This window comes from Prionailurus bengalensis, chromosome C2 (assembly GCF_016509475.1).
Source record: "Prionailurus bengalensis isolate Pbe53 chromosome C2, Fcat_Pben_1.1_paternal_pri, whole genome shotgun sequence".
NCBI lineage: Eukaryota > Metazoa > Chordata > Mammalia > Carnivora > Felidae > Prionailurus > Prionailurus bengalensis.
In genome coordinates this window covers 71,164,753-71,189,599 of record NC_057350.1, presented here as the reverse complement: position 1 = coordinate 71,189,599, position 24,847 = coordinate 71,164,753, and the positions used below count along the sequence as shown (strand labels likewise).

Below are 24,847 nucleotides of genomic sequence, written 5' to 3'. Positions count from 1 at the left end.
AGTCAAACTAAGGAATGTTAGCTAGGTCAAGTTATTTGGTACTATCCTGGATTAAGCTGTTTTATGAAAGTAAGTTCCCTACATAATAAAATCTTGCCCCTCTTAAATGCCAAATTTAATTTTAACCACTTCATTGGAAGTTTTTAATGTGTTTTCTTTTTAAATATAATGCATTTGAACTATAATGTCTAGTCTAATGTCTATGTTGATGATGTAAATGTTTACAAAACTCATATGTATTCTAACGAAGCCCTTTGGGAGGACTTGAGATATTAGGGCTTTTTCCCCCTTACCCTGAAAACTCCTGGCTGGTAGACTTTAAGTATTTTTTGACTGCTTATACTTGCTCATTGTCTCATTTTTTTTAATGACATGCTATTCATTTTTACATTGCTATACTTAGTTCCATTGCCCCTTTGAATCTCTTTCTGTTTTGTTGTGGATTAGGACTATGGAGAACTGAAGTTATTAGAAATGTGTGAAAAGTCTTAGTAAACTTAATTCATTCTCAGTACCTTCATGTTAGTGGGTGTCCTCCTGGCTGTCATTAGAATCCCCTATAGGGCTTTTCCAGTTAAAAATTTTTTTCTTAAGTTTATTTATTTATTTTGAGAGACAGTGGGGGAGGGGTAGAGAGAGAGGGAGAGAGAGATCCTAAGCAGGCTCCACACTGTTAGCACAGAGCCTGTTGTGGGGCTTGAATTTACAAACTGAGATCATGACCTGAGCTGAAACCAAGAGTCGGATGCTCACCCAGCTGAGCCACCCAGGCACCCTGCCCTGGCTTTTCCAGGTTTAAATACCCAGGCCTCATCCCTGGGGATTCTTGTTGTGGGGCTTCCCATTTGTACTTTAAAAGAGTCCAAGGCAATTGTGATTTATGTTTAAGCTTGGGAATCTCAAGTCTTAATACTAGAAGTTTTTGAACAAATGAGATATTACTTTGATACTGACTTGTTATGTGAATCAGGAAGTAACATTTCACACCACAAAGTTTTTATGAGGATTATTGAGTTAACATCAATGAACTCTAAAAATCTTAATTTAAAAAAAATTTTTTGACGTTTATTTTGAAAGCGAGTGAGAGCAGGGGAGGGACACGGAGAGAGGGAGAATCTCAAGCAGATTACACCTGGTCAGTGCACAGAGCCCAACGTGGGGCTTAAACCCATGAAACCGTGAGATCATGACCTGAGCCAAAATCAAGAGTCAAGTACTTAACTGACTGAGCCACCCAGGCACCCCTATTTATTTGTTTTTGAGAGGGAGAGCACAAAGGTGGTTGGGGCACATAGAGAGGGAGACAGAATCCCAAGCAGGCTCTGTGCTGTGCCCAAAGTGGGGCTCTAACACACGAATTGTGAGATTATGACCTGAGCTGAAATCAAGATTGGAAACTTAATGGACTAAGCCACCCAGCTGCCCCTAAGAATCTTTTTCAGTAAAATATAACAATATTATCTTAATTCAGTATTGTATACATTTTATAGGTCTTTTCAAATGTCTTAGTAATTGAATGAGATAGAGCAGAGTACTTTTAATTGCTTCTTTATTCTGAAATGTATCTCCTTTTTCATTCATTCTCTCAGCAAACAATTTGGTTGCCTATTATATGCCAGAATCTCTTACCAAGTGCTGAAGAAGGGAACTATGTTTGTTACAATACTTTAGGTGGTCTGCGTAGAAATTGATTATTCAAAGTTATGTTGAACTCAGAAAGCATAGAATATTCCACAAATCACATAGATTGTAAATATAGAGAATCCTTTCTCAGCAATTTATTATAAACCATTGGTTCCCAGAAAAGATTTGTGATTTTGGTATCAAAAAGATCTTAAATTATATAAAATTGAGAAAACTTAATTAAAGGGGACAGAGAAATAGATATTACCAGGCATTTGTCATACTTTCTCCTACGCGTTAACTTGATTGTGGAAGAAGTGGTGTTGAAGCTGAAGAACTGCTTATAAGACCAGGAATAGAAGTACAGAATAGTATTTAAGAGAAAAATGAAGAGGAACATTAGTAAAAGAAGTATTAATATTTTATTTCTCTCATTTCCCAGGGAGTTCCGTATTCTGGATAAATAATTTTCGCATAAAACCAAACCCCCCTAACTTTAAAAAATATTTTGATGTAAACCTTTCTTTAAAAACTATTGCACATTTTTTTTTGCCTAGTATTTAGGAAACCTGAGAGAAATGACTCTTTCTAAAACTCATGGTTATTATGCTGAACATTAGTTATTGTACCATGCTTACAAGATAGTGAATTTCATGTTCTGGCACTATCAGAAGCTTGTCATTTTAAATTATTGTTTATTTTTTTATTTTAGAGAAAGAGAATCTTTTTTTTTTTTTTTTAATGTTATTTTTGAGAGAGAGAGCAGGGAAGGGGCGGGGCGGGGGGCAGAGGATCCAAAGCTGGTTCTGTGCTGACAGCAGTGATGCCAATTCGGGGCTCAAACTCATGGACCGTGAGATCATGATCTGAGCTGAAGTTGGATGTTTAACTGAGCCACCCAGGTGCCGCCCCGAAAGAGAGAATCTTAAGCAGACTCCATACTCAGTATGAATCCTGACACAGGGCTTGATCCCATGACATGGCCTGAAAAGCTTTTCATTTTAAAATGAAATTTGTAATATATAAAATCTAGTATGGAGAGATAGTAAAAATCTGAAGAATCAAAGTGACAGTGTGAGGGTGGGATATCAGAGATAACCAGGATGGTCAAGATGTTGTGGTGGTTATTGCTGTGTTATTTTGTCGTATGTCTTTGAAATTGCACTATTCTTTTATTTCTAATAGGATTTGAAGAATAAAGAGATTTTTTAATTAATTAATTTATTACTTTTAATGTTCTGTTTTATTTTTGAGAGGGAGTGTGAGCAAGGTAGGGACAGAGAGAGACACACACAGAGTCGAAAGTAGGCTCCAGGCTCCGAGCTGTCAGCACAGAGCCTGATGTGGGGCTCAAACTCATGAGACATGAGATCATGACCTGAGCCGAAGTCAGACGCCTAACCAACTGAACCACCCAGGCATCCCAGAATAAAGAGAATTTTAGAAGATCTCATTCTCCACCCCCATTTGCAGTGAACTGACTCACAACAGATGAGAAACTTAAACTATCACCTCTACGTTGTCTTTTGGTTTTTGTTGGTGTAGAAGATGGTTTACATTGATTTAAGAATGTATGATGGGGCACCTGGGTAGCTCAGGGCTCAAGTCATGATCTCAAGATTTGTTTTGTGGTTTCAAGCCCTGCATCAGGCTCTGTGCAGACAGCATGGAGCCTGCTTGGGATTTGCTGTCCTTCCCCTGCTCTCTCACTTGCTCTCTCTTTCAAAAATAAACATTTAAAAAAAAAAGAATGTATGATAAAATTTACAATCATTAGCTTAAAATATGCCTTAATACTGTTAATAGTACGTAGCAGATAGAGAATGGAGAAAATCATGTCTGTCTTTTCGGACAGTAAAACTTTTTTTCACTGAGGGGTGTCTATATCTACTAATGGACCATGAGATTGAGAGAGTGGATTAATTGAGGAGTTCCATTCAGTTTTGAAATTTTTTACTGAGAAATTCTCTCTTAAATTTATAAACAGCTAAGAAAATCAAATATGTTGAGTATTGTTTGGACTCTTGCTAATTTCTCTATTCATGATAAAGCCCAGTTGCTTGGTCCGTATAATATGCCATATTTCTCCAAAAGCTGGAGTGACAGGAAGCACGATAAAGCATGTGGCGATATTATAGGAGGCATTTTAGGACTTACACCTTGAAATCTAAAATCTTTGGTTGTAATCGTGTTCATATGTTGAGGGGGAAAAGAAAAGCAAAAATATTTTATGGTACTGGGTTAGTAGCAAATGGGACTGCTAATCTCTAAGGCAGACACATTTAACTGGTAGATTGCCTTCTATGAAAAGATCTTGAAAGATTGTGAACAATAACAGAAGCCACATTTATACCAAGGAAGAAAATTTTTCGTATATTAATGTGCCATTTCTTTTCACTAAGGGACTTTGTTCTTGGCATACCCACCTCTCTGGCGCTGTTCAGTAACTTTGAAAAATTGAAAGGCATCACTTTTGGCAGAAATTTTTAAAAAGAATAAAGTGGTGAGCTGTGAGGATGTTTCGTATGGGTAGCAGGTAGCCACGTCATTAGACATTTATAGTCTCACTATGTTCCAGACACCATTTTGGATACTGGGGCTATAGTGATGAGTAAAACAACAAAATTACATGGTTTTATTTAAAACAGATTACAAATTGGAAGAGCCACTGGAGTTCTGAGGCAAGATGAATTTTACTCAGTATCTTTTATACAAATATGTTTGTTATTCTGGCCTAAAAAAAGAAAAAAATTTAAATATAAAATGTCCAAGAATTTTTCTTTGAATTTAAAAATATGCTAGATTTTTCAGTCTTCTTATTCACAAGTCAGTGTTAGCTGTTTCATCCATAAAATCCACCTTAATAAAAGGCAGCACTACCTCCAATGCCAGAAAACAATGACCTGGGACTCCTTAACTCTTCATAAAAGGGCTTTGTACAGTCAGGGATGACATCCGTTTCACATTAAGTAACTTGGGCCAGATTGGTTCCTTACAGAGCCTTTCCTTGCAGTTGCTATGCCACAGAAAGCTATTGAGCTGCCATGGGTTTTAGCACTTGGATCTTTGTATTTGTTATCAACATATGTGGAAAAATACCTGGTGCTATCTTGTTTTTGGTTATGTTTTATATAAAGTGCTTAACATCTTTTTGTTATTTATTTTATGTTCGAGATATTTTGAATCTTGTTTTAAAAGATTTTGTGTGGGTTTTTTTTGTTTTTGTTTTGGTTTGTTTTGCCCAGTGTTAACTTGCATATTATTTTGTGACTTGGAGGGGTCAAAAAATTTTAAACTGGCCAGAGATGAAGCTTTCTCTTCTCACTGACTCTCATCAGGAAGCTGTGACACCCACTTCCATTTTTGTGCCAAATGTTTCTCTTTATGACTCTGGTGCATAAGACTTTGAAGCTTTGTTGACCACATTGGCAGTTTGCCCAGAACCCAAATATCCTGTGTAATTTGCATGATAATTACCATTGATTTACATACAGTACAGGCTGAGTTGTCTTCCTGAATTTAAAGTAAAAAAATGTTTTAAAAAATTAAAGCCTTTCCTCTCTTACCTCTCCTGTTTTCTAGGTTTGAGAAAGGGTCATAGCTGTGTTTACAGGCCCTAATCAGTTTCCGCAGGCCTTTGTATTTCCTAAGATGTCACATAGATTGTTGTACCCTATGTGGGACACAGTTTCATAGTTCCCACTCTATATGCCCCCACCTCCAGTATTGTTTCCCTCTTACTTGCTGTGCTTCTCCTGATCTGATCTCCTACTAGTTTTCTTTGTTATCTTCACATCATATTCTGCTATCTCATTTCTTCTCTCCTCAATAATGAAAAAAAAAAAAAGGTTATTTATTTTTACTCTGCTGTGTGTCCGATGAGTCAGTTTAATGTTGCATGTGGAACAAATGATTGATAAATTGGAATACATGAAACCCAAAGGTGAGCTGCTCTCTGGCCCTGCCCAAACCAGGCCCATAATAGTCTCAACCTCATGAAGCCCAGGAAGATAAGGTTGATTTCTTTGTCACCCATCTTCCTTCTCCATAGCCATTCTGATTTATTTATCCAATAAATGTTTTTAGGAATGTGCCCAACAGTAGCTTAGTAGTCTTAGAATAAATAACCTTAGACATCCTAGACTGAACCAGACTCGAAATTCTATGCTGGATGACTTGAAAACTTAGATTGCTCTTTTTCTCTTCTTTAAAAAAAGGGGGGAGGGGGAATGCAACATAGTTCAGAAAAGTGTTTAAGTATAAACAGTGTAGAGTCCCCCTCCCACTTTATCTCCTCTCTGCCAAGTTCCCGCCATCACAACCAAGGCTTCTATACATGTTTTATGTGTACCCTTCTTAAATATTATGCATATACAAATATATATCCTTGTATGTACTTTTTTATATACAAAAATATGCAGAATTGTGTACAAAATTCTAAACCTTGAATATTTTACTTAATAAATCCTGGAGCTTTTTCCTTATAGAGTTTTCTCATTTTATGTTACAACCACATAACATTAAATTGTATTCATTTTCCATGATTTATTTAACCAGTCCTATGCTGATTGATATTTATGCCATATGTATCTAAAACATAAAACTTTTGTCCTATGTTTGTGACAGTTTGAAATTGAAAATAAAGTTATACTCACCCTAGCAGAGAGCACTTAGGGACTCTGTTAGACATCAGCTTTGGAGAAGGGACAGAGTGCTGAGATCTTATTTAACCAAGTTCCAAGGTTTTACTAATAATTTTTACCATTCTGAGTCACATTGTACCTTCCTACAATTAGTGATAACATTATTCTAATAACCTTTTCAAGTTTGGGGGAAAAATGTCATGATTTCTGGTGACCATTGTTTGCATTAAAAGGCATTACCTTGGGGCACCTGGGTGGCTCAGTTGGTTAAGCATCAGACTCTGACTCAGGTCTTGATCTCACAGTTCGTGGGTTTGAGCCCTGCATCAGGTTCTGTGCTGACAGCTCAGAGCCAAGAGCCTGGAGCCTGCTTTGGATTCTGTGTCTCTTTGTCTCTCTGCTCCTCCCCCATTCATGCTCTGTCTCTCAAAAATAATTAAACACTTAAAAAACAAATAAAAAAATTAAAAGCGTTACCTTTGTGAGTATTATGTTTTTAAGACTTCTTTTGTTTTTATCTTTTTTTGTTTTTAACTAGATCCTTACAATAAATGAGGATGGATCACTTGGTTTGAAAACCCCTAAATCTCACGTTTGTGAGCACTGCAATGCTGCCTTTAGAACGAACTATCACTTACAGAGACATGTGTTCATTCATACAGGTATTTCTTGAATTAAAATGGGCCTATGGCCATTAAGAGATTATTATCTTTACTATTTTCATCTTTGTGTAAATGTCATTCATTTCTAAGACTGTAACTAACCAGGTATTTATTTCAAATCAGAGATTTCATAGGCCAGAATATCAGAAGGAAACCAGGAAAACTTTAAATGAGAAAACAATGGGCACGAATGTGCATAATTAATTAATTATAATTATAATATAATTATATATAATATAATTAAACACTTATCTGGCTTAATTGTTCTTTTCAGTTAGAGAAACTGTTAAAGAATGTATTATTAAAAGCCTATCAACATTTATTTTTCTCTGCAAGACATCCAGATGGAGTTTGAAATATGAATTTGGGAATCAGATATTAAAAAATGATAATTCAGAACATGACATTATAGAGAGCAGAACTAAAGACTAATCACAGATCCTTGGGGAAACACACTGGACACGTAGGTTAAATTAAAGGATATGGGGTGGGAAGATAGAGTAGTAAGGTACGTTTGATGAACTAGGAAATTACAGTATCCCAGAAGCTAAAAGAAGAGACCTTCATAGAGGATAGAGAGGAATAGAGAACTGAAGAAGAGCTGTTAGAATAAATAGCGAAGAGAGCACGAGTAGCTTTTAAGAAAGCAGAGTATAAGGGTTAAAGCACAAGTGGGTGGTGGAGGATTTGAAACATGGGGTAAACTATTCTATTAAGAAGAAATGGTGAAAAGGAATGAGAGAAAGTAATAAGGTTGGAGTGTTTCAGGATTTCTGGAAAGTTTGTTTGCAAAGGACAGACCTGAAGAACACTTACTAGGAAAGGTTCCAGCAGAGAAGGAATGATTGAAGAGACAAGATTAAAAAAAAAAAGGAAAAAGATGTTTGAAAGTTCCCAAAGTCGTGGAGAAAATAATTGAAAGGGCATAAAGTGATAGTTAGCCACAGAGAACAAGGTGGGTGGATCTTCTTTTGGATAAAAAGGAAGAAGAGATGTTTAAGATACCGTAGATAACCTGTAAAGTTCTTTTCTAGTCTTCTGATTTTTCGATTGTTTTCTCCTTCCCTCTCTTTCTTCTTTTCCTTTTCCTTTCCTTCTCTCTCTCCCTTTCCTTTCCTTTTCCTTTTTTTCAGATATAGAGTAGATTTGATCTCATCTTTCTATGATTGTGAGAATGTGTATTTTCTAATTGTGGGGGGAAAATTGAGGAAATAAAATTCTGTTAATGAATAGTATAAAAATATTTTATGGATAATTTGGAATTTTCAAGAATTTGGGCTTTCAAGATTTATCTTTCCTCAGAAATAGTAACTATGAACTGTGTTTTATCCAGTAACTAATTTGTGGATGTGAAATTATTTTAAGGTGAAAAACCATTTCAATGTAGTCAATGTGACATGCGTTTCATACAGAAGTACCTGCTACAGAGACATGAGAAGATTCATACTGGTGAGTGTTGCCACCCTTCTTAGGGTCATTAAGTTTATCATTCCAAATATGGGGAAAAATTTTTAACAGATAGCAACTGCTTGCCACTTTTCATCAGTTTTGTTTCTTAAGAGTGTATATCATAGTTTAGATTTTTCCTTTCAATAAATCAATCTTAACTGTTAAGACTTGGCTTTAATGTCCAAGCCCAATAAATTACTTTGAAATAGAATTTCATAATAAAATATATTTAAAAGGATGTAAGAAGATTTTTGTGAAATAGCTTTTTCCTAAGATGTTTCAAAAGTTTAGGGTTAGGTAATTATCGTTCATATTAATTAGTGGCAAAGAGCAAAATGCCTGAGCCCTAAGATACCACACTTTTTTTCCCTTACTAGTTCATGTATATAGCTTACTGTGTCGAGAGAGTTGTAATCCTAATAAATTGGAGACTTCCAGTTTTTTTGGGCTAAGTTGTTAATGATTTAGAAACAAATATTTCAGATCACTTATAAAGGAACCCACACCTTAAAAAGTTAAGTCTTATTTTAGAGCAGGTGTTTATTTGCTTTTATTTTATTTTATTTTATTTTATTTTATTTTATTTTATTTTATTTTATTTTATTTTATTTTATTTTTTGACAAATGTAAAACCAAGTTTTATATATAACCTTAACTTAGTAGACTGTTAGCTTTTGACTTTGATGTCTATAAGCATGGTGAAAAGTGTTTCTTTAGAATTTATTTCTAGTGTTTTGCCTTTTTGTGATGCAGGGTTGGTGAATTGGTATCACTTGGATTCTTACATTTAAACAGATTTGGGAATGATGGTGATATATGAATATTGAAAATAATAATGTTCTTCATATTTTTCTATATTAAGTAATTAAGCAAGTATCTGCCCAGTGTTATTATTTCAATGTTTTCTCAAGGTACCTGTAGTACCTATGAAAGGGCATCCTGGACAGTTTGTCATATAAAAGAAGCAACTTCTTCTGCCTAATAACTGCCCTTTCTTTTTGCCCCTAACAAAGAAGCATGAATGTGGCCGGTCTCCTTAAATAAAACTTCCAACTGTGCAGCACATGTATATACTTTAAAGTTCTACTTTTCAGAGATCATTATGCACAACATCCATTTCAGTTTCTTAAGTAAACATGTATTCATCACTTCCAGATGGAAGGGAGTGTAATAGGCACTTTGGGAGAAAGAACAACTTTATTGATTTTATGCAACTTGTAGCCAAATTTATATTTCTGTACAGTAATAAAACCTGATCAGGTAATGACAAACTGCTTAAATAATTTTGTATGTTCTTAATACCTATTAGGTTTTGATGATTTACTCATTCATTCAACAAAAATTTACTGAGCCTTCAGTATTTTTCAGGTATCAGAAATACACAGGCAATGTAAGGTAGTTTCCATGAAATTTATATTCTAATGGGAGAGACATACATATAAACAAGCACAGTGTGAGAAGTGTTGTAGAGTTTTATACAACATGCTGTTGTGCCCTTGAGCAAGAGTCAGATGTGTTAGCTATTAAGGGTATGTAGGGAAGGGAACACAGAAAAACTGCAGGAGGCTCAGTTGAGAGAGAGGGGGTGGGGGGAGAGAGGGGAGTGTGTGTGTGTGTGTGTGTGTGTGTGTGTGTGTGTATCTGACAAAAAGATTTTTGAAACAAGTACTTTCTGTTACTGCACTCTGCTATTTTCTGTTCTGTTCTAGTAAATTTTTCTTTAATGTGCTGGTCACAACTCTGTAATCTCACTGGAAAAACAACTGTGGTAGGCCAGGAAGGGTATCTTGGATTTAAACAGGTTATAATGGGTAGTTAATATTTATTGATAATTTACTAAGATCAGATATTGTGCTAATAAATATTTTGTTAAGTAGCTCATTTAGTTCTCACATTAATCTTGAAAGAGGAGCTATTACTGTCCACATTTTTTGTTGAGGAAGTAAGATGAAGCACACAGAAGAAGTTAAGAAATTTTTCTAAATTTATATAATCTGGTAAATATATGATGGAGCTAAGATTCCAACTTAACTCTGTGACTCCAGATATACATGTGAAATCACTTAACTGCAGAATGGGACTAGAAGCAGAACAATATCTTTGGACTGTTTTGAGTTTTTCTTGCTATGCCACTAAGCCACTTACAGCTTAGCCTTCCTAAGTTATTTAGTAAATATCTTCCTAAGATATTTAGTAATATCTAAAAAGGACGGAAGCAAAGGCTGGGGTTCTCATGTTATAGAGTATACAGTTAGAAAAAGATAAGAAATTGAGAGGAACAACCAGAGCAAACCAGTAACTATGGTTCCTTAACAGAGAAAAGTTTCTATTTTTTTTTTTTAAATTTTTTTTTCAACGTTTTTTATTTATTTTTGGGACAGAGAGAGACAGAGCATGAACGGGGGAGGGGCAGAGAGAGAGGGAGACACAGAATCGGAAACAGGCTCCAGGCTCCGAGCCATCAGCCCAGAGCCTGACGCGGGGCTCGAACTCATGGACCGCGAGATCGCAACCTGGCTGAAGTCGGACGCTTAACCGACTGTGCCACCCAGGTGCCCCGAAAAGTTTCTTTTGAAGAGAGACTCAGTTTGCTTCACTGTTCACCCCACCTCAACCCCCCAGATGGAACTGACAAAAAGGGAATTGCTTTTCCTTCTTCATTTTCTTGGTTCTTTTTATGGACTCTTTCTGAAGACAGTAAGGTATTTTTGTCTTGTAATTGAGATACCTGTAAGCTATACCTATCTGGGAATATATATTTAGAACCACAAATATGTTCTCCAACATGTATTATTCTATCCTTACTGTTCTTCTTTCATGTTTTAAATGGCTTTTAGTTTTGGAGAGGGGGGCAGTGCCCTAAAGTTTGCCCATGTCAAGGCTTTCTCTCTCTATGTTCTTAATTTAGAAGAATGCATCGAAGTAGCTATGGCAGTAAAGAAATTTTGTGTATTTTTATCCATTTTTAAATTGTCTAGAAGGTAATGAGTCATTTATCAACTGATCCTCAAAGGTCATGTCATGAGAAGAACTGCTAGTTCCTACAGGCTCAGTTTTCCTTATGGTCTCCCTCAGTCCTCTAGGCCTCATTCTACTGACTCCTCTAGCTTTCCCAGCCTCCAAGCCTGTACTCTGCTCTGTTTGCAACACGATTGAAAATCATTACCTGCTTGACTGCTTTTGTCACCAATCAAGAAATCTGTTGCTTTTAAAAACCAAAAGCTTGATTTGCTTTTCAAATAGAAAATTGTAAAACTCAGCTTGGACAGGTTATCACTTAATAATGTTTCCAGAATGTGGCTTAACCTATGAAATATCATTTTTAGGGGGAGTACTGTTTCATCTAGAGGCTGATCCATGAAATTCTGGTTAAAGCTGTAGCCTAAAGCTTTGAAAAGGGCAAATATTCTTGGGACTGCTATTTTTGGCATTTATGGGAGATTTCTATCTTCTTTGTGAATGTGTTCTAGGCCCTTTGCTTACGGTATGTTTGGGAATATGGGAGAGAAGGTGTGGACTTGAAGCCAAGATTGAACATAAACATCTTAATTGATCATTTTGTTTAGGGTCACGTACATACCAAAGTTAAGCATTCATTATCACTGGCAGATTTACGATGTCATCATGTACTTTTATTTTATCTACGGTGTCTTTTCCTTTGCATTTTCAAATGCATATATAGACTAAATTTTCAAATAACATATATCCAGTTATGTTCTTCTCTAGGCACCTTGTCACACTTTTACTCTAAGGAAGTGGCAGTCTTACTGCCATGGAGAAGGGGGTATGGGTTTGAGGTGTAAAGAACTTAATATAATTTTCAATATTTTATTTTATTTTATTTGTTTTGGGAGGGGGAGAGGGGGAGAGAGAGAATGAATATGAATCCCAAGCAGGCTCCATACTGTAGTGCAGAGCCTGATGCAGAGCTGGATCTCACGAACCTTGAGATATCATGACTGAGCTGAAATCAAGTCGGATGCTTAACTGACTGAACCACCCAGCTGCCCCTCAATATTTTATTTTAATTTTGTATTAGTTCTCTAAATTCCAATAAATAGTAAACCACAGAATACCTATCTTGATATTCTGCCTGTTTTAGCAAATCATGGTTATTTTGATAGTATGGCAGTTTTCATAATTTATTTTTATCTCATTAGTAAGATGTCAGGAGCCATTTTTGTATGTGGGGAAGTTTTTATAGAATGTTCTTCCTCCCTAAAATAAAAAGGATTTTGAAAATAAACCAAATCATTCAGAGGTAAGCATTTTCATTAGTTTCTTTTCCTTTTTTTTTTTTTTTTTTAAGGCTTTGGGGGGGCGCCTGGGTGGCTCGGTTGGTCAAGTGTCCGACTTTGGCTCAGATAGTGGTCATGAGTTTGTGAGTTCGAGCCTCACTTTGGGTTCTGTGTTGACAGCTCTCCGCCTGGAGCCGGCTTCAGATTCTGTCTCCCTCTCTCTCTGCCCCTCCCCGCTCACACTGTGTCCGTCTCTCTCTTAAAAATAAACATTAAGAAAAAGCTTTTTTAAAGCTTTAGTTCTTCATACATACAATTGTATATATGAAACATAAGAACCTGGAAAACCTGTCACCTAAGTTAGCACTCTTTACACCTGAAACATGTTGAGCTGCTTTTCCTTTTGACTCTGACTTTTATTCGCAACCGTGTTAAAAGGCTGAACGATAGCATTTTCTTTTTTTAAAAACCAGTTGGGCTAGTGGGGTGGAGTAAGAATGTTGATTCACCCTTGACTAAATTAACTCAACACTTTGTACTTCCTTCATTATAGTTCAGTTATTAATAAAACATACAATTTTTTTCTCTTATTTGAATCCCCAATCTGTAGTTTATTAGCTATAATAGAGAGAGGTCTCATTAAAGGAAAATGTTACAGACCTAGTTAGAGTTTAACTCTTGTTTGTGGAGATGAAGGAACTGAATACTGTTTTTGCTACTGAGGATGTTGCCTGCATTACTTGCTGCTGGCACTATGATTGCTGAAGCTAGATACTAGCACTGGCATGGGCAGAGCCTGCCAAGAAAGATTAAGCAGGGAACTAACTACAGATTGCTGTGACTGACATTTCTCTGGTTTAACAAAGCCAGAAACCAGGTTTTTTCCCTCTGTAAAACTGTTGATAGTTCACACTAAAAGATTTGATTACACATAAAATACATATAAAGATTTAACACTATAAAACCAAGTATCTCAGTAAAGATGTAAAAGAAATCATACACCCACATATACACGTGTATACACACACATACGTACATAAATAAAACTATGTCATACTTTTAAAGTTTTTTTATTTGTTCAGAGAAGTCATTCTGAAAATTAACTCCATTTTAACATTATGCATTAGTACCAAAATACGGAGAACCAGAGGCTGTATAATGAAAGTTGCCTAGTTTTCAATTGTGTATAGTTTGTCTATGTGAGTCCCTTCCCCTCAAATCCATGTGAAATGTTCTTTGTTAGTTCATAGTGTCTGTAGTTAAAAAAAAAAAAAAAAGTTTATCGTTTGTTTTGACAGTCTCTAGTTTAACAAATTGGGAATCTCGAAGTAGTCTCATTCTTTTATTTGTATCATTATTGAATGAGTGAACATGTGAGTGGGATGACTCACAATTTGACAAGTCCTGTACAAGCAAGTACAGACAACATGTGCTTGAAGTGTTTAGGCCAGTGAGGATTCAGATTGGTGGCTTCGTGGAAGATGTTAGAGTTTTCCATATGTTACATGGCAGTTAGGTGTCATCACGGGAACTATAGGTAGTAGAGCAGAAGCATGATGAAGCCAGGACCAGGAGAAAAATCTGGTGTATTGAAGTTGGGAATATTTAGGCAAAGATAGGTAAGCAGATAATAAGTTCAGAAACACAGAGAGAGTGACAGACATTTTGAAAGACATCAGGACAATTGGAGATGCCACATAACAGGACAAGCAGTGTGTCCTGCTAGGTATGCTAAATGTGCTAGGTTAAAAGAACCGAAAAGAGGCAGGTACTTTAAGATAGTTAAAAAGCTAGAAATTCCTAAGAATTGAGATCATGACCCTAATAATAATGTCAAATAAATTTATTGAGTACCTGTTCTCTGCCAAGAACTGAATTAAACAGTACATAAGTTATCTCACTTTATCCTCACAGCAGTCCTTCAAAGAGAGGGTACTATTCTTCCCTTTTTTTTTTCTTTTCTTTTTTTTTTTTACAGGTAAGGAAACAGGGTCAAAATGATTAAATAGTAACTTGCTTTAGTGTGCACGGTTGGTTAACAACACAGTCCAGGTCTTCAGAATTCATTCTCTTAATCAGTATGCTATTCAAAGGGTAGATCAAGCACCAAGAAAATTTTGTGTTGACAAAAACTTTTGATTTTAAACATGGAGGTTTTTATTTTGTTTGGGTAAGAGCAGAGCCACTCAACAGACCTGGCCTTACAGCTTGCAGGTAACTGGGTGTGCCTGCCTGAAATGAAGTCTGTGGATGTAGGAGTAAGAGCAGGTCCCACCTGATATGGAGTAAACAAAAGCAAGATGGACAGTGTGTAAGTGGCCATTCTGAATAGAGCAGAAAAGGGGATGGTGTAGAGTGGGGGTGAAGAGCTAAGACTAGAAAGCTTGTTTTAGAACTGTATTGTCAAATCTTGATGCCAGGCTAAGGAGTGACAAATTTATTATCCTGTAAGCATTTTAAAATATCAGGGCATTTAAATTCCATGTTGGAAGTATATTATTGGTCTGTGAAGAAAAGTGGAAATTTAGTGAATGTGTTACTTTTTTTGTTAACTGTTTAGAACTAAACGAATAATTTATTCAGATAATTGCAAATGTATTAATCAAGTTTATTTTCAGGTATTAAAGGTTTTTAAACAAATGAAACAACATTGTTAAGCTTTAAGGAATGTAATATTACTTCAGTTTTGTGACCAAGTTGTGAGAAGTAGGCAAAATTTGGAAACCAATGGAGTATTGCAGTGAAACAGAGTTATGTATTTTGGACTTTAGATCCTCTTCATTGTTGTTTTTAATATTTAAATTTATGTACTTTGAGAGAGAGAGCAAGTGGGGAAGGGGCAGAGAGAGAGTAGAGAGAGAACCCCAAGCAATCTCCATGCTGTCTATGCAGAGCCTGGCGCAGGACTCGATCTCATGAACCCTGAGATCATGGCCTGAGCTAAAACCAAGAGTCAGATGCTTAATCAACTGAGTCACTGAGGTGCCCAAGATTCTCTTCATTTTTGGACAGTATAGGATGCACTAATTCTCAGGAAAAGAGCTAAAAAAGGACTCCCCACATTTAACTTAACACATAGAACTTCTAAATTTTTTGAAAGTTACTTCTGGGCAGCAGTTTCTCAGTTTTGATTGTTTTAAAATCATTTTTAGTTACTTTAGAAAATGTGGTTAGTCTAGAACAAGATAAGTTACTTTAATATGGGTCTTTCCCTGACTCCCCCCTACTCCTTATTATTTCATACTCCACAGAAGATGAAGCATTAAGACAGTTGAATCTAAATCTGATGGTTTCTTGTACACATTCTTTTGGAAGAATACACAGTTACTTCCTTGAATTCAAATACCTGAAGACCTTCAGTATTTGAAGCTTTTTGACAACTACTACTTATTATTCCAGAATTCATTTGAGTGGATTACCAACATTCATGCTTTTCACATCTAGAATTCGTTACATTTTCAGATGTTTGGATTGGCTGATAAAAAAAAAAAATTATTGGTTGAAAAAGTTTTTCATTTGACAACTGTTAATGACAGTTTCGGGATTCATATATTTTATTAGGGTCTTTGATGGAAGAGTGGCTGACAAAATGTACTGTCTGGTTTGGACAAAAGATGAAGAAATAGGATATAGAGTAAGGCGATCTGATTTTACTTATCAAGGTTATTTGTTCTTATTTTCCTGGATACTTTAATTCTTTTTAATGTTTATTTTTTATTAAAAAATTTTTTTTTTCAATGTTTATTTATTTTTGAGAGACAGAGACAGAGTGTGAGTAGGGAAGGGGCAGAGAGAGAGGGAGACACAGAATTCAAAGCAGGCTCCAGGCTCTGAGCTGTCAGCACAGAGCCCGGTGCAGGGCTCAAGCCCACGAACCGTGAGATCATGACCTGGGCCGAAGTCGGACGCCCAACCGACTGAGCCACCCAGGTGCCTCTAATGTTTATTTATTTTTGAGAGAATGGATATGAGGCAGAGAGAGAGGGAGACACAGAATCGGAAGCAGGCTCCAGGCTCTGAGCTGTCAACACAGAGCCTGATGTGGGGCTTCAACTCACGAACCATGGGATCATGACCTGAGCCAAAGCTGGACATTTAACTGACTTGAGCCACCCAGGCACCCCTCCTGGATACTTTTAAGTTCCTTAGACGTTATCTCTGAAGAGTTTCTGATTTTCACAAGTTCTTAAATGTTATTATCATTTTTAACTCTTAATTTGAATTTTATGGAAGTGTCTTAACATTCTTTGAAAGCAGCCACAATAATAGGAACTGCTTCTACATATTTTATAACTTTTTTGCTCTCCTATAGATCTTTTGGAGAGAGTCACATGAACTTCATGATACTGTTAGGAAGCAAACATGTCATAGGACTGACATCCTAATGTAGTAGTAGGTAGTTAATTTATCTCTTCAGCTCCATCTCCTGTGCTGCTTTTATGCTGTTTGCATTATTGGTCATTGATGGAAATACTTCCTACTCTTTATTTTCTACAGGACATAGAAAATAAATCAACTAGAAGTTTATTGATTCCCCCTCCCCATATATTTTCATCCATCTGTAAATTCTTTCCAAGGCTTAACTGATTCTTCTTTACTTACATTTCATTATCTAGTTTGATTTTGACTTTCTAAGGGCATATAAAGAATAACTGCTGAGCAAGAACTTTCAGTGTGCATTTTTAATTATTCTAGAAAGTATATTCAGTCAACTCTTAATTACCTTGGGAAGCTGACTAGATTATAGATTATTTAAAATTTAAAAAGACAGACGCAATTGTGAAAAAATAAATACTGGCACCAAAAGAATAGCATATATTGCTATTGTTTGAAGCTACAATAGTATTCTCATATATAGTCCTGTTCTGCTTATATAATGGAAGAGTGGTCTTCATCCTTAAAATTCAGTCAGGTGTGTTCTTACCTGCTTCATCTACTTTTTAGTTATGTATCATTGGATAGAGGGGAGGGACATGAAGTCTGATCATCAGTAACTCTAGAGTCTTAAGAAGGTAGCTTTATACCTATAGACAGATCTTCCTGTTAAGACATTTTATTTTTCTAATGCCAGAATTGGGAGGAAATGGAGGATGGACTCATGGGAACCTGGAACTGAAAGGTATTCTTTTAAATTGTTAGGATTCAGTGAAAAATACCAGGATTTCCTTATGCTAAAGCCATGGGCATAAATGATTAGGGACTAGGAGATATTTGAGGGGCTGTTTGTTATTAAGGAGATGAAATGCGAAGCAGGGGTGGAGAAGAGAACTATCGTTACAAGGAGGGGTAGAGGCCACCTACCAAAAACATTGCTTGATGCTGCACTTAACCGTTGAGACTTCTATTATTTAATAGGAGAATTTTCTCAGTGGCTAACTGATGTTGTGTAGGTTTTTTATGATATTAAAAAGAATTAGATTGTAGCCAAGAAATAGACAATGATAACAGACTGTTCTAGCAGAATAATAGCAGTTTTGGTCATTTTTCCCTTTGTATTTCATGTGATATTTTGTATTTCTAAGCTGTTAACATTTGCATTATTTTAACATTTTGGATGACAGTTCTTGAATGATAAATATGTTCCTGAATATTGTGTATAAACAAAGTTTACATTAATGATTTAACTGGCTTCAACTTTCAATTCACCACCATTGTTCTTTAACAATCAGGATTTATTTGGTCAGGAGTATTTGAGTTTTAGATTGACTAATCAGCTATCAAAGTTTTTTTGTTTTTTGTTTTTTTTTTCCCCTCTGGGACGCCTAGGTGGCTCAGTCAGTTAAGCGTCCAACTTCAGCTCAGGTCATGATCTCATGGTCCCTGGGTTTGAGCTCCACGTTGGACTCTGTGCTGACAGCTTGGAGCCTGGAGCCTGCTTCAGATTCTGTGTCTCCTTCTCTCTCTGCCCCTCTCTGCCCCTCTCTGCTCGCTCTCTCTCTCTCAAAAATAAATAAATGATAAAAAATTTTTTTAAGTTTTTTTTTTCTACTGAAAGTAACTTCTGAAATGAATCCCAATCTTTCTTTTTCTCTCTCATTGCAACAATTGTTTTTATGAGGTTTCTTAGGAATGCCACTATCATACTCTTGCAAAGTAATGAGGATCTGAATTTATGAACAAGACATTAAGACCAGAAATGGAATGAGATTGATGTGAGAGATATTTTAAAGGAAGAATTAAGTATAGATGAAATTTAATAGCAGTGTAAACAGAAGTAACTAATGGAGTGAAGGCAGTATAGGTCAATTGGTTCTCAGCCTTTATTGTGGAACCCTGGGTTTCAAATGAAATCCTACATGGAGCAACATCAATAGTCAATTAAAAAATAAGGGAAATGATTTCAGGTAGTTTCCTTGGCTCTTGATTAGTTGACAGATGTTACCAGTACTACTCAATTGTTACTTATTCAAGGATACTGTGCCAGGTTTGAAGTGACTGAAGAATTAGCCTCTGTGGAACAACTGTAGGCAAGAATATTTTCAAAATGGAATGATACACTTTATTTTTTTTAATTTTTTTTTTTAACGTTTATTTTTGAGACAGAGAGAGACAGAGCATGAATGGGGGAGGGGCAGAGAGAGAGGGAGACACAGAATCGGAAACAGGCTCCAGGCTCTGAGCCATCAGCCCAGAGCCCGATACAGGGCTCGAACTCCCGGACCGCGAGATCGTGACCTGGCTGAAGTCGGACGCTTAACCAACTGCGCCACCCAGGCGCCCCTGGAATGATACACTTTAAATGGTTAAATTAAATCTCAATAAAGGTGGTTTTATTTTCTTAAAAAGAATACACAAGAAAACATTATTTCAGTGTAATCCAAAGTGGACTCCACTAAGATGTGTTACAACTGATTGTGGGAGAAATATGTGTGGAGCTGAAAAAGTTTAGTTGAACTAATTTACAGAGCTTGAGAAAATGTAAAGCATTTAAAGCTTGTTCATTGTATTACCTGAGCGGTACTTTGTGGAAACATTTGAATTTATTATGTGTCATTGAACCAGTAGTTATCAACTGTGATCTTCATTTGCTCTAATGGATTTAACCCTTATTGCTCCCATGAATTTTCCTCTGAAACAGAAGCGAATATCCTGACTTATTCTAATAGCAGTTTAATATGTTAGAATTGGTAAAGTTTCATTGGGAGGTTGTTGTTCTTTTTTTTTTTTTTTTTTAATGTTTATTTTTGAGAGAGAGAGGGAGAAAGAAAGAGAGAGAATCCCAAGCAGGCTCTACACTGTCAGCACAGAGCCCATTGTGGGGCTTGAACTTGCAAACTGTGAGATCATGACCTGAGCTAAAATCAAGGGTCAGACACTTGACTGACTGAGCCACCCAGGCACCCCTGGGAGTTTCCAAATATAGATGTAACGTTAGAATTTTTCTGAATGAGAACTACTCCCAACCACTATTATATAGAACAATGGAAAATGGCTCTGAAAATTAGGTTTTGCTGAAGACTTGAAAATGTTTCTTAGTAAGTTAAACCTAATGCTACAAGGGGAAAACAGTGTTGATAGTGAAACTTCTGTGGTAAAGTCGTTTTGAAAGCTGCTAATGTTGAATCACAAAATGCTGCTTTATACACTTCCCCTATTGTTACCAGTTACAAGAGGCAAAATCTCCATTCCCACATAAATATGGGGTAGATACATTTTCCAGCCTCAAATTATATTTTCATTAGATTTTAGACCTTGATGCAAGCGCAAAAGAAATTTTTGTATTTCACCAACCATTCAACTGTAACGCCACCTCCTCCTTCAGTTGCAAGTAATTCATCTCCAATGTAATAGCATGCTAAAAGGCAAATATCAAGAAAAGAATCTAACAGAATTCTGTAAATGCCTTCCAAGTGATGAATAATCCTTAATTAAAATTCTATTTTCATGGATTAATGTCAGTATCTTTGTGACTTTTAAAAGAGTTTTAAAGAATACATAAAATCTCATTACAGATCAGCATTAGCAGATAAACATTTGCAATCAACTTTGATGATAAGGAACATTAACTTCCAACCCCAATTCAGTGAAACACAACATCCTCCCATAAAAAATTATCCCAGTCTTCTCATTAGTACATCTGTATGGTCAGAAATTATATTCTATTATTACTTTGCTATTCTGTTATTATCACCCTTATTATTATTATATGTTGAATTTCATCAATAAAATATACATGGAAGTTCTTTTTTCCTTATAGAAGTATGTATACAATATCCTTGATTTTTACCTCTTTGCCCACAAAACTTAATATATTTACTATCTGACTCTTTATAGGGTAAGTTTGCCAACCAGTGTCAAAGTTTATTCTTTGACTGTCCTACTCTGTCAGTTCTTAGACCTCTGCTTTATTGATGATCTTGTCATTCATTCTACCTCACTCTTGGTCATACCTTAGGCTAGTGGTTACCAAACCTTAATCTCTTCATGATTTCAGTTTCTCATTTTCTAAGCACTATCTCCTGTCATTGCTGCTGATGCTTTCTGGTACTTAGGTTTCAACAATCTTTTATCTCTACTAGGACCTACAGTCCAGTCACTATACCTCCTTTTCACTAGCGCTCCTTTTCCTCAGCATCTCTTTCCTTTCCAGTTTAAATTCTGTTGTCTTCGTAATCACTACTTTGCTTAACTCATACTTTTTGTTCTCTTTCATACATAGTACTCACTTGGCTAAATTACAACTTTGGGAAATTTAACTCTTGCCGTTTCTGAAATAAAACAAAGCTGTGCTGAATTAGGGTCACATTAAACATTAAGTGGGGCCCTTAATGCCTTTTGGAAATCGTGTATTCCCTCACAGTCCATTCAGTCTACCACTCATCTGGATGGGGTCCATATTTCAGCCCATGAGCCAGTTCCACCTGTTGCCTGTTAGGGTAATTAAACTTTTATTGGAACATAGCCATATCCATTCCTTTATGGAATGTCAGTGGCTGTTTTCTCCTTCCAGTACCAGAGTTGAGTAACTGTGACAGAGATTGTATGACTCTGAAAACCTAAAATATTCACTGTCTGATCTTTTACAGAAAAAGCTTGCCAACCTTTCTCCCAAATATTTCATACCTTCTCCTTTTCATAAACCTCCAACATTTCCTCCTACCGTCTCACTTTCAGCTGATTGTCTGTTTCCTATTTCACTGAGAAAATCAAAATAATCAAAAGAGAACTTTAGTTCCTAGTACTGTATGTATTCCTCTGTGAGTTGGAAAGCTTTCGATCTTTTGGAGGAAGATGGGCTAATAGTGATTTATTTTATTTTGCAAAATAGCTGGGGATTTTTCTGGTGTTTTGTATACGTATACATTTAGATAGTTTAAATTTTCGTTACCTTTTTCTTCTTAAGGGAAATATATTTTCTTGGCTTTAAACTTCTTTTTTTAATTATTTTAAACTGAGGTTTAATATACATACAATAAGCTTTACTATTTTTAGTGTATACACTGTGTATACAAATGTATAAAATTTATACATTTGTGTAACCACCACCACAGTCAAGATAGAGAACAGTTGTCACTCCCCCAAATTCCTCTCCAGTTCCCATCCTTTGCCTCTTTCAGGATATCCTATAAATTAAACCATGTGGTTTGTATCCTTTGAGTCTAGCTTCTTCCACTTATCATAGTGCCTTTGAGAGTCATCCATGCTGTTGATGCATCGGTTATTTCATTCTTTTTTACTTCCGAGCATTGTTCTATTGTATGGATATACCACAGTTGGTTCACCCATTCTCCAGTTGAGGTATATTTGGGTTGTTTCCAGTTTTGGGTGATTATGAGTGAAGCTTCTATAAACATTTGCTTTTAAAATTTGCATATAGCTTTTTTGTGAACACATTTTCATTTTGCTTAGGAAACTACCTAGAAGTGGAATTGCTGGGTCATATTTTAAGTGTATGTTTAACTTTATAAGAAACCACCAAACTGTTTTCCCAAGTGGCTATACCATTTTGCCTTCTATAGTAGTTTGTAAGCAGTCCATTTGATCTGTATCCTTGACAATACTTGGTATTGTCATACTTCTTTTTTTTTTTTAGCCATTCTAATAGGCATGTACTTGTCTTTCATTGTTTTAATTTGCATTTTCTTAAGGACCAAACATGTTGATTATCTTTTCATGTGCTTATTTTCCATATGTATGCAAATACAGATATTTGAGGGATGGTTAAAAGTATCAAAGAATGTGTTTGGTAGCAGATATGTGATTTGCAGTTTTTTCTCCTATAGACTTATTTTTTCAAATTGATAGAAAAACATGATTTTCATGAAAGACCTCTTCGTGTTTTCCAAAATAATGTTACATTTAATTTCAGTTTTATGTACAATATTAACTTCCTATTTCTAAATGTAATACAAAATAAAAAGTAAGATAGTAATGAATCTACATTAATTATTTTCTGAAATATGCAGAAACCCAAAACTAAAAATTTGGCAAAAATATTAGGCTTCATTTTTCTCCTTGTTAATATGGACGATAAGTTTTATTATATATTTCAAATAATTTTTTATGTTCAATGGATAATATAAGACTTCTTATATAACAACTGTTATCTAAAAAACGGGTTAAACTGTGAGTCAGTGTTTAGTACCAGAGTGATGAAGCACTAAAAGAATTTAATTTACATCATATGGAAAATAAATTACCTTTGGAAAGTATTTTTAACCTATAACTTGTTTGTTTTTATTCTAATTATATACAATGTAATTCGTCAGATTTGTGCTTTGCTTGCAGCAATTAAAATGCTGTTACTGCATCATATATTGAATTAATGGCACAATCTCAGTAAGCAAAGATTCTCATTTACAGTGAATAGTCTTAAGAGTCCATAATGAAATTCATAAAGACTTGGTACCATCAAAATAGATTATATAAAATTTTAGAAATTCCATTGTAAAAGTATTGAAGTTGGTACTAAGTACTAAGTTTTAAAGTAGTAAGGCAGTTTGCTTGTCACTGACCATTTTTTTGGAAGTAGAAGATGGGGAGAAAGTAGAAGATATTGGACCTAGTCTCAGGTTGCCCTAATCCATTTGGAGATTTAGGTTATCAGTCCCTACACTGAGTGCTTAGAAGAAAGGGTGAACTCTCTTTAAAAGACATTAACATCATCCAGAGCCTCTACAAATTTTCATATGTAGTGCTTTGCATTCAGCCAAAAATTACAGTGTATACCAGGTGATAGGACAGAATCACAAAAAAGTAAGAGGAAAAATACAGATAATAAAAAACAGTCTTTAGGGTGGCTAAGATGATAGAATTATTTGGGAAAGACTGTAAATCATAGAAAGAAAATCGTAGAAAGGTATAGAAAATAGGTAAAAAGATGGGGAATTTTACCAGAGAATTGCAGTCTGTAAAAAAAAGAAAATGAAAATTCTAGAACTGAAAAATAAAATATTTGATATACAGAGTGTATATATATATATATATATATATATATATATATATATATATATAAAACATAGGCTTAACAGAAGAATAGAGATAATGAAAGAGAAGGTTAGTGAAAAGTGGTTTGATGTCACTAGAAACTATCACAGAGAGAAAAAAATGAAAACAGAAAAAGAGACATAAAGGATGTAACCTTTTCCACTGGGATATAGAAAGTGCTAGTTATGATAGAAAAAAATTGATAAATTGGGTTACATTAACGTTAAGACTAGGTTCGTTAAAGACTCTGTTAAGAAAGTGAAAACTAAACCTGATGATTATGTACAGAATTCCTACTAATTTGTTATGGAGAAGACAAGCTAATAGAAGGGTAGGTAGAACTCTTGAGCAGTCACTTAACACACAAAAAGGATATCCAGATGATTAGCAAACCTGTGAAAGGGTATTCAGTTTCATTAGCCATGAGGAAAATTGCTTAAGATTGCAATCCAATACCACTTGAACACACCCCAGAATGGCTAAAATGGAAAATACACACCCTACAAAGTACTTAGAAGGATGTGGATCACTCAGAACTCTTATATACTGCTGTCAGGTATGTGAATTGGGACATCCACTTTAGTAAACTTTATCTGCCAAGGCTGCACATGTTGTGTTTATATAGTACACGTATATCCACCAAAAGGCATGTATAAGAATGTTAAAGCAACATTGTTATTAATAGCCCAAAACTGAGAACATCCCAGATTTCCATAAAGAGTTGAGTCAATAAATCCTAGTACGCTCATGTGATAGAATACCAAACACGATGTTGTGATAAATCTTAAAAGCATGACGTTGAGTA

At 35.5% G+C, this 24,847-nt stretch overlaps 1 protein-coding gene across 3 annotated transcripts in view; it reads left to right on the top strand.

Moving 5' to 3' along the window:
- ZNF148 (zinc finger protein 148) overlaps positions 1–24,847 on the top strand; it is a 126,548-nt gene that overhangs the window by 83,559 nt on the left and 18,142 nt on the right. For all 3 annotated transcript variants that reach the window (XM_043594396.1, XM_043594398.1, XM_043594397.1), the window contains 2 exons: positions 6,805–6,928; positions 8,294–8,377. In XM_043594396.1, coding sequence (XP_043450331.1) covers positions 6,805–6,928; positions 8,294–8,377 — 208 coding nt within the window. The remainder of the gene's footprint in view (positions 1–6,804; positions 6,929–8,293; positions 8,378–24,847) is intronic.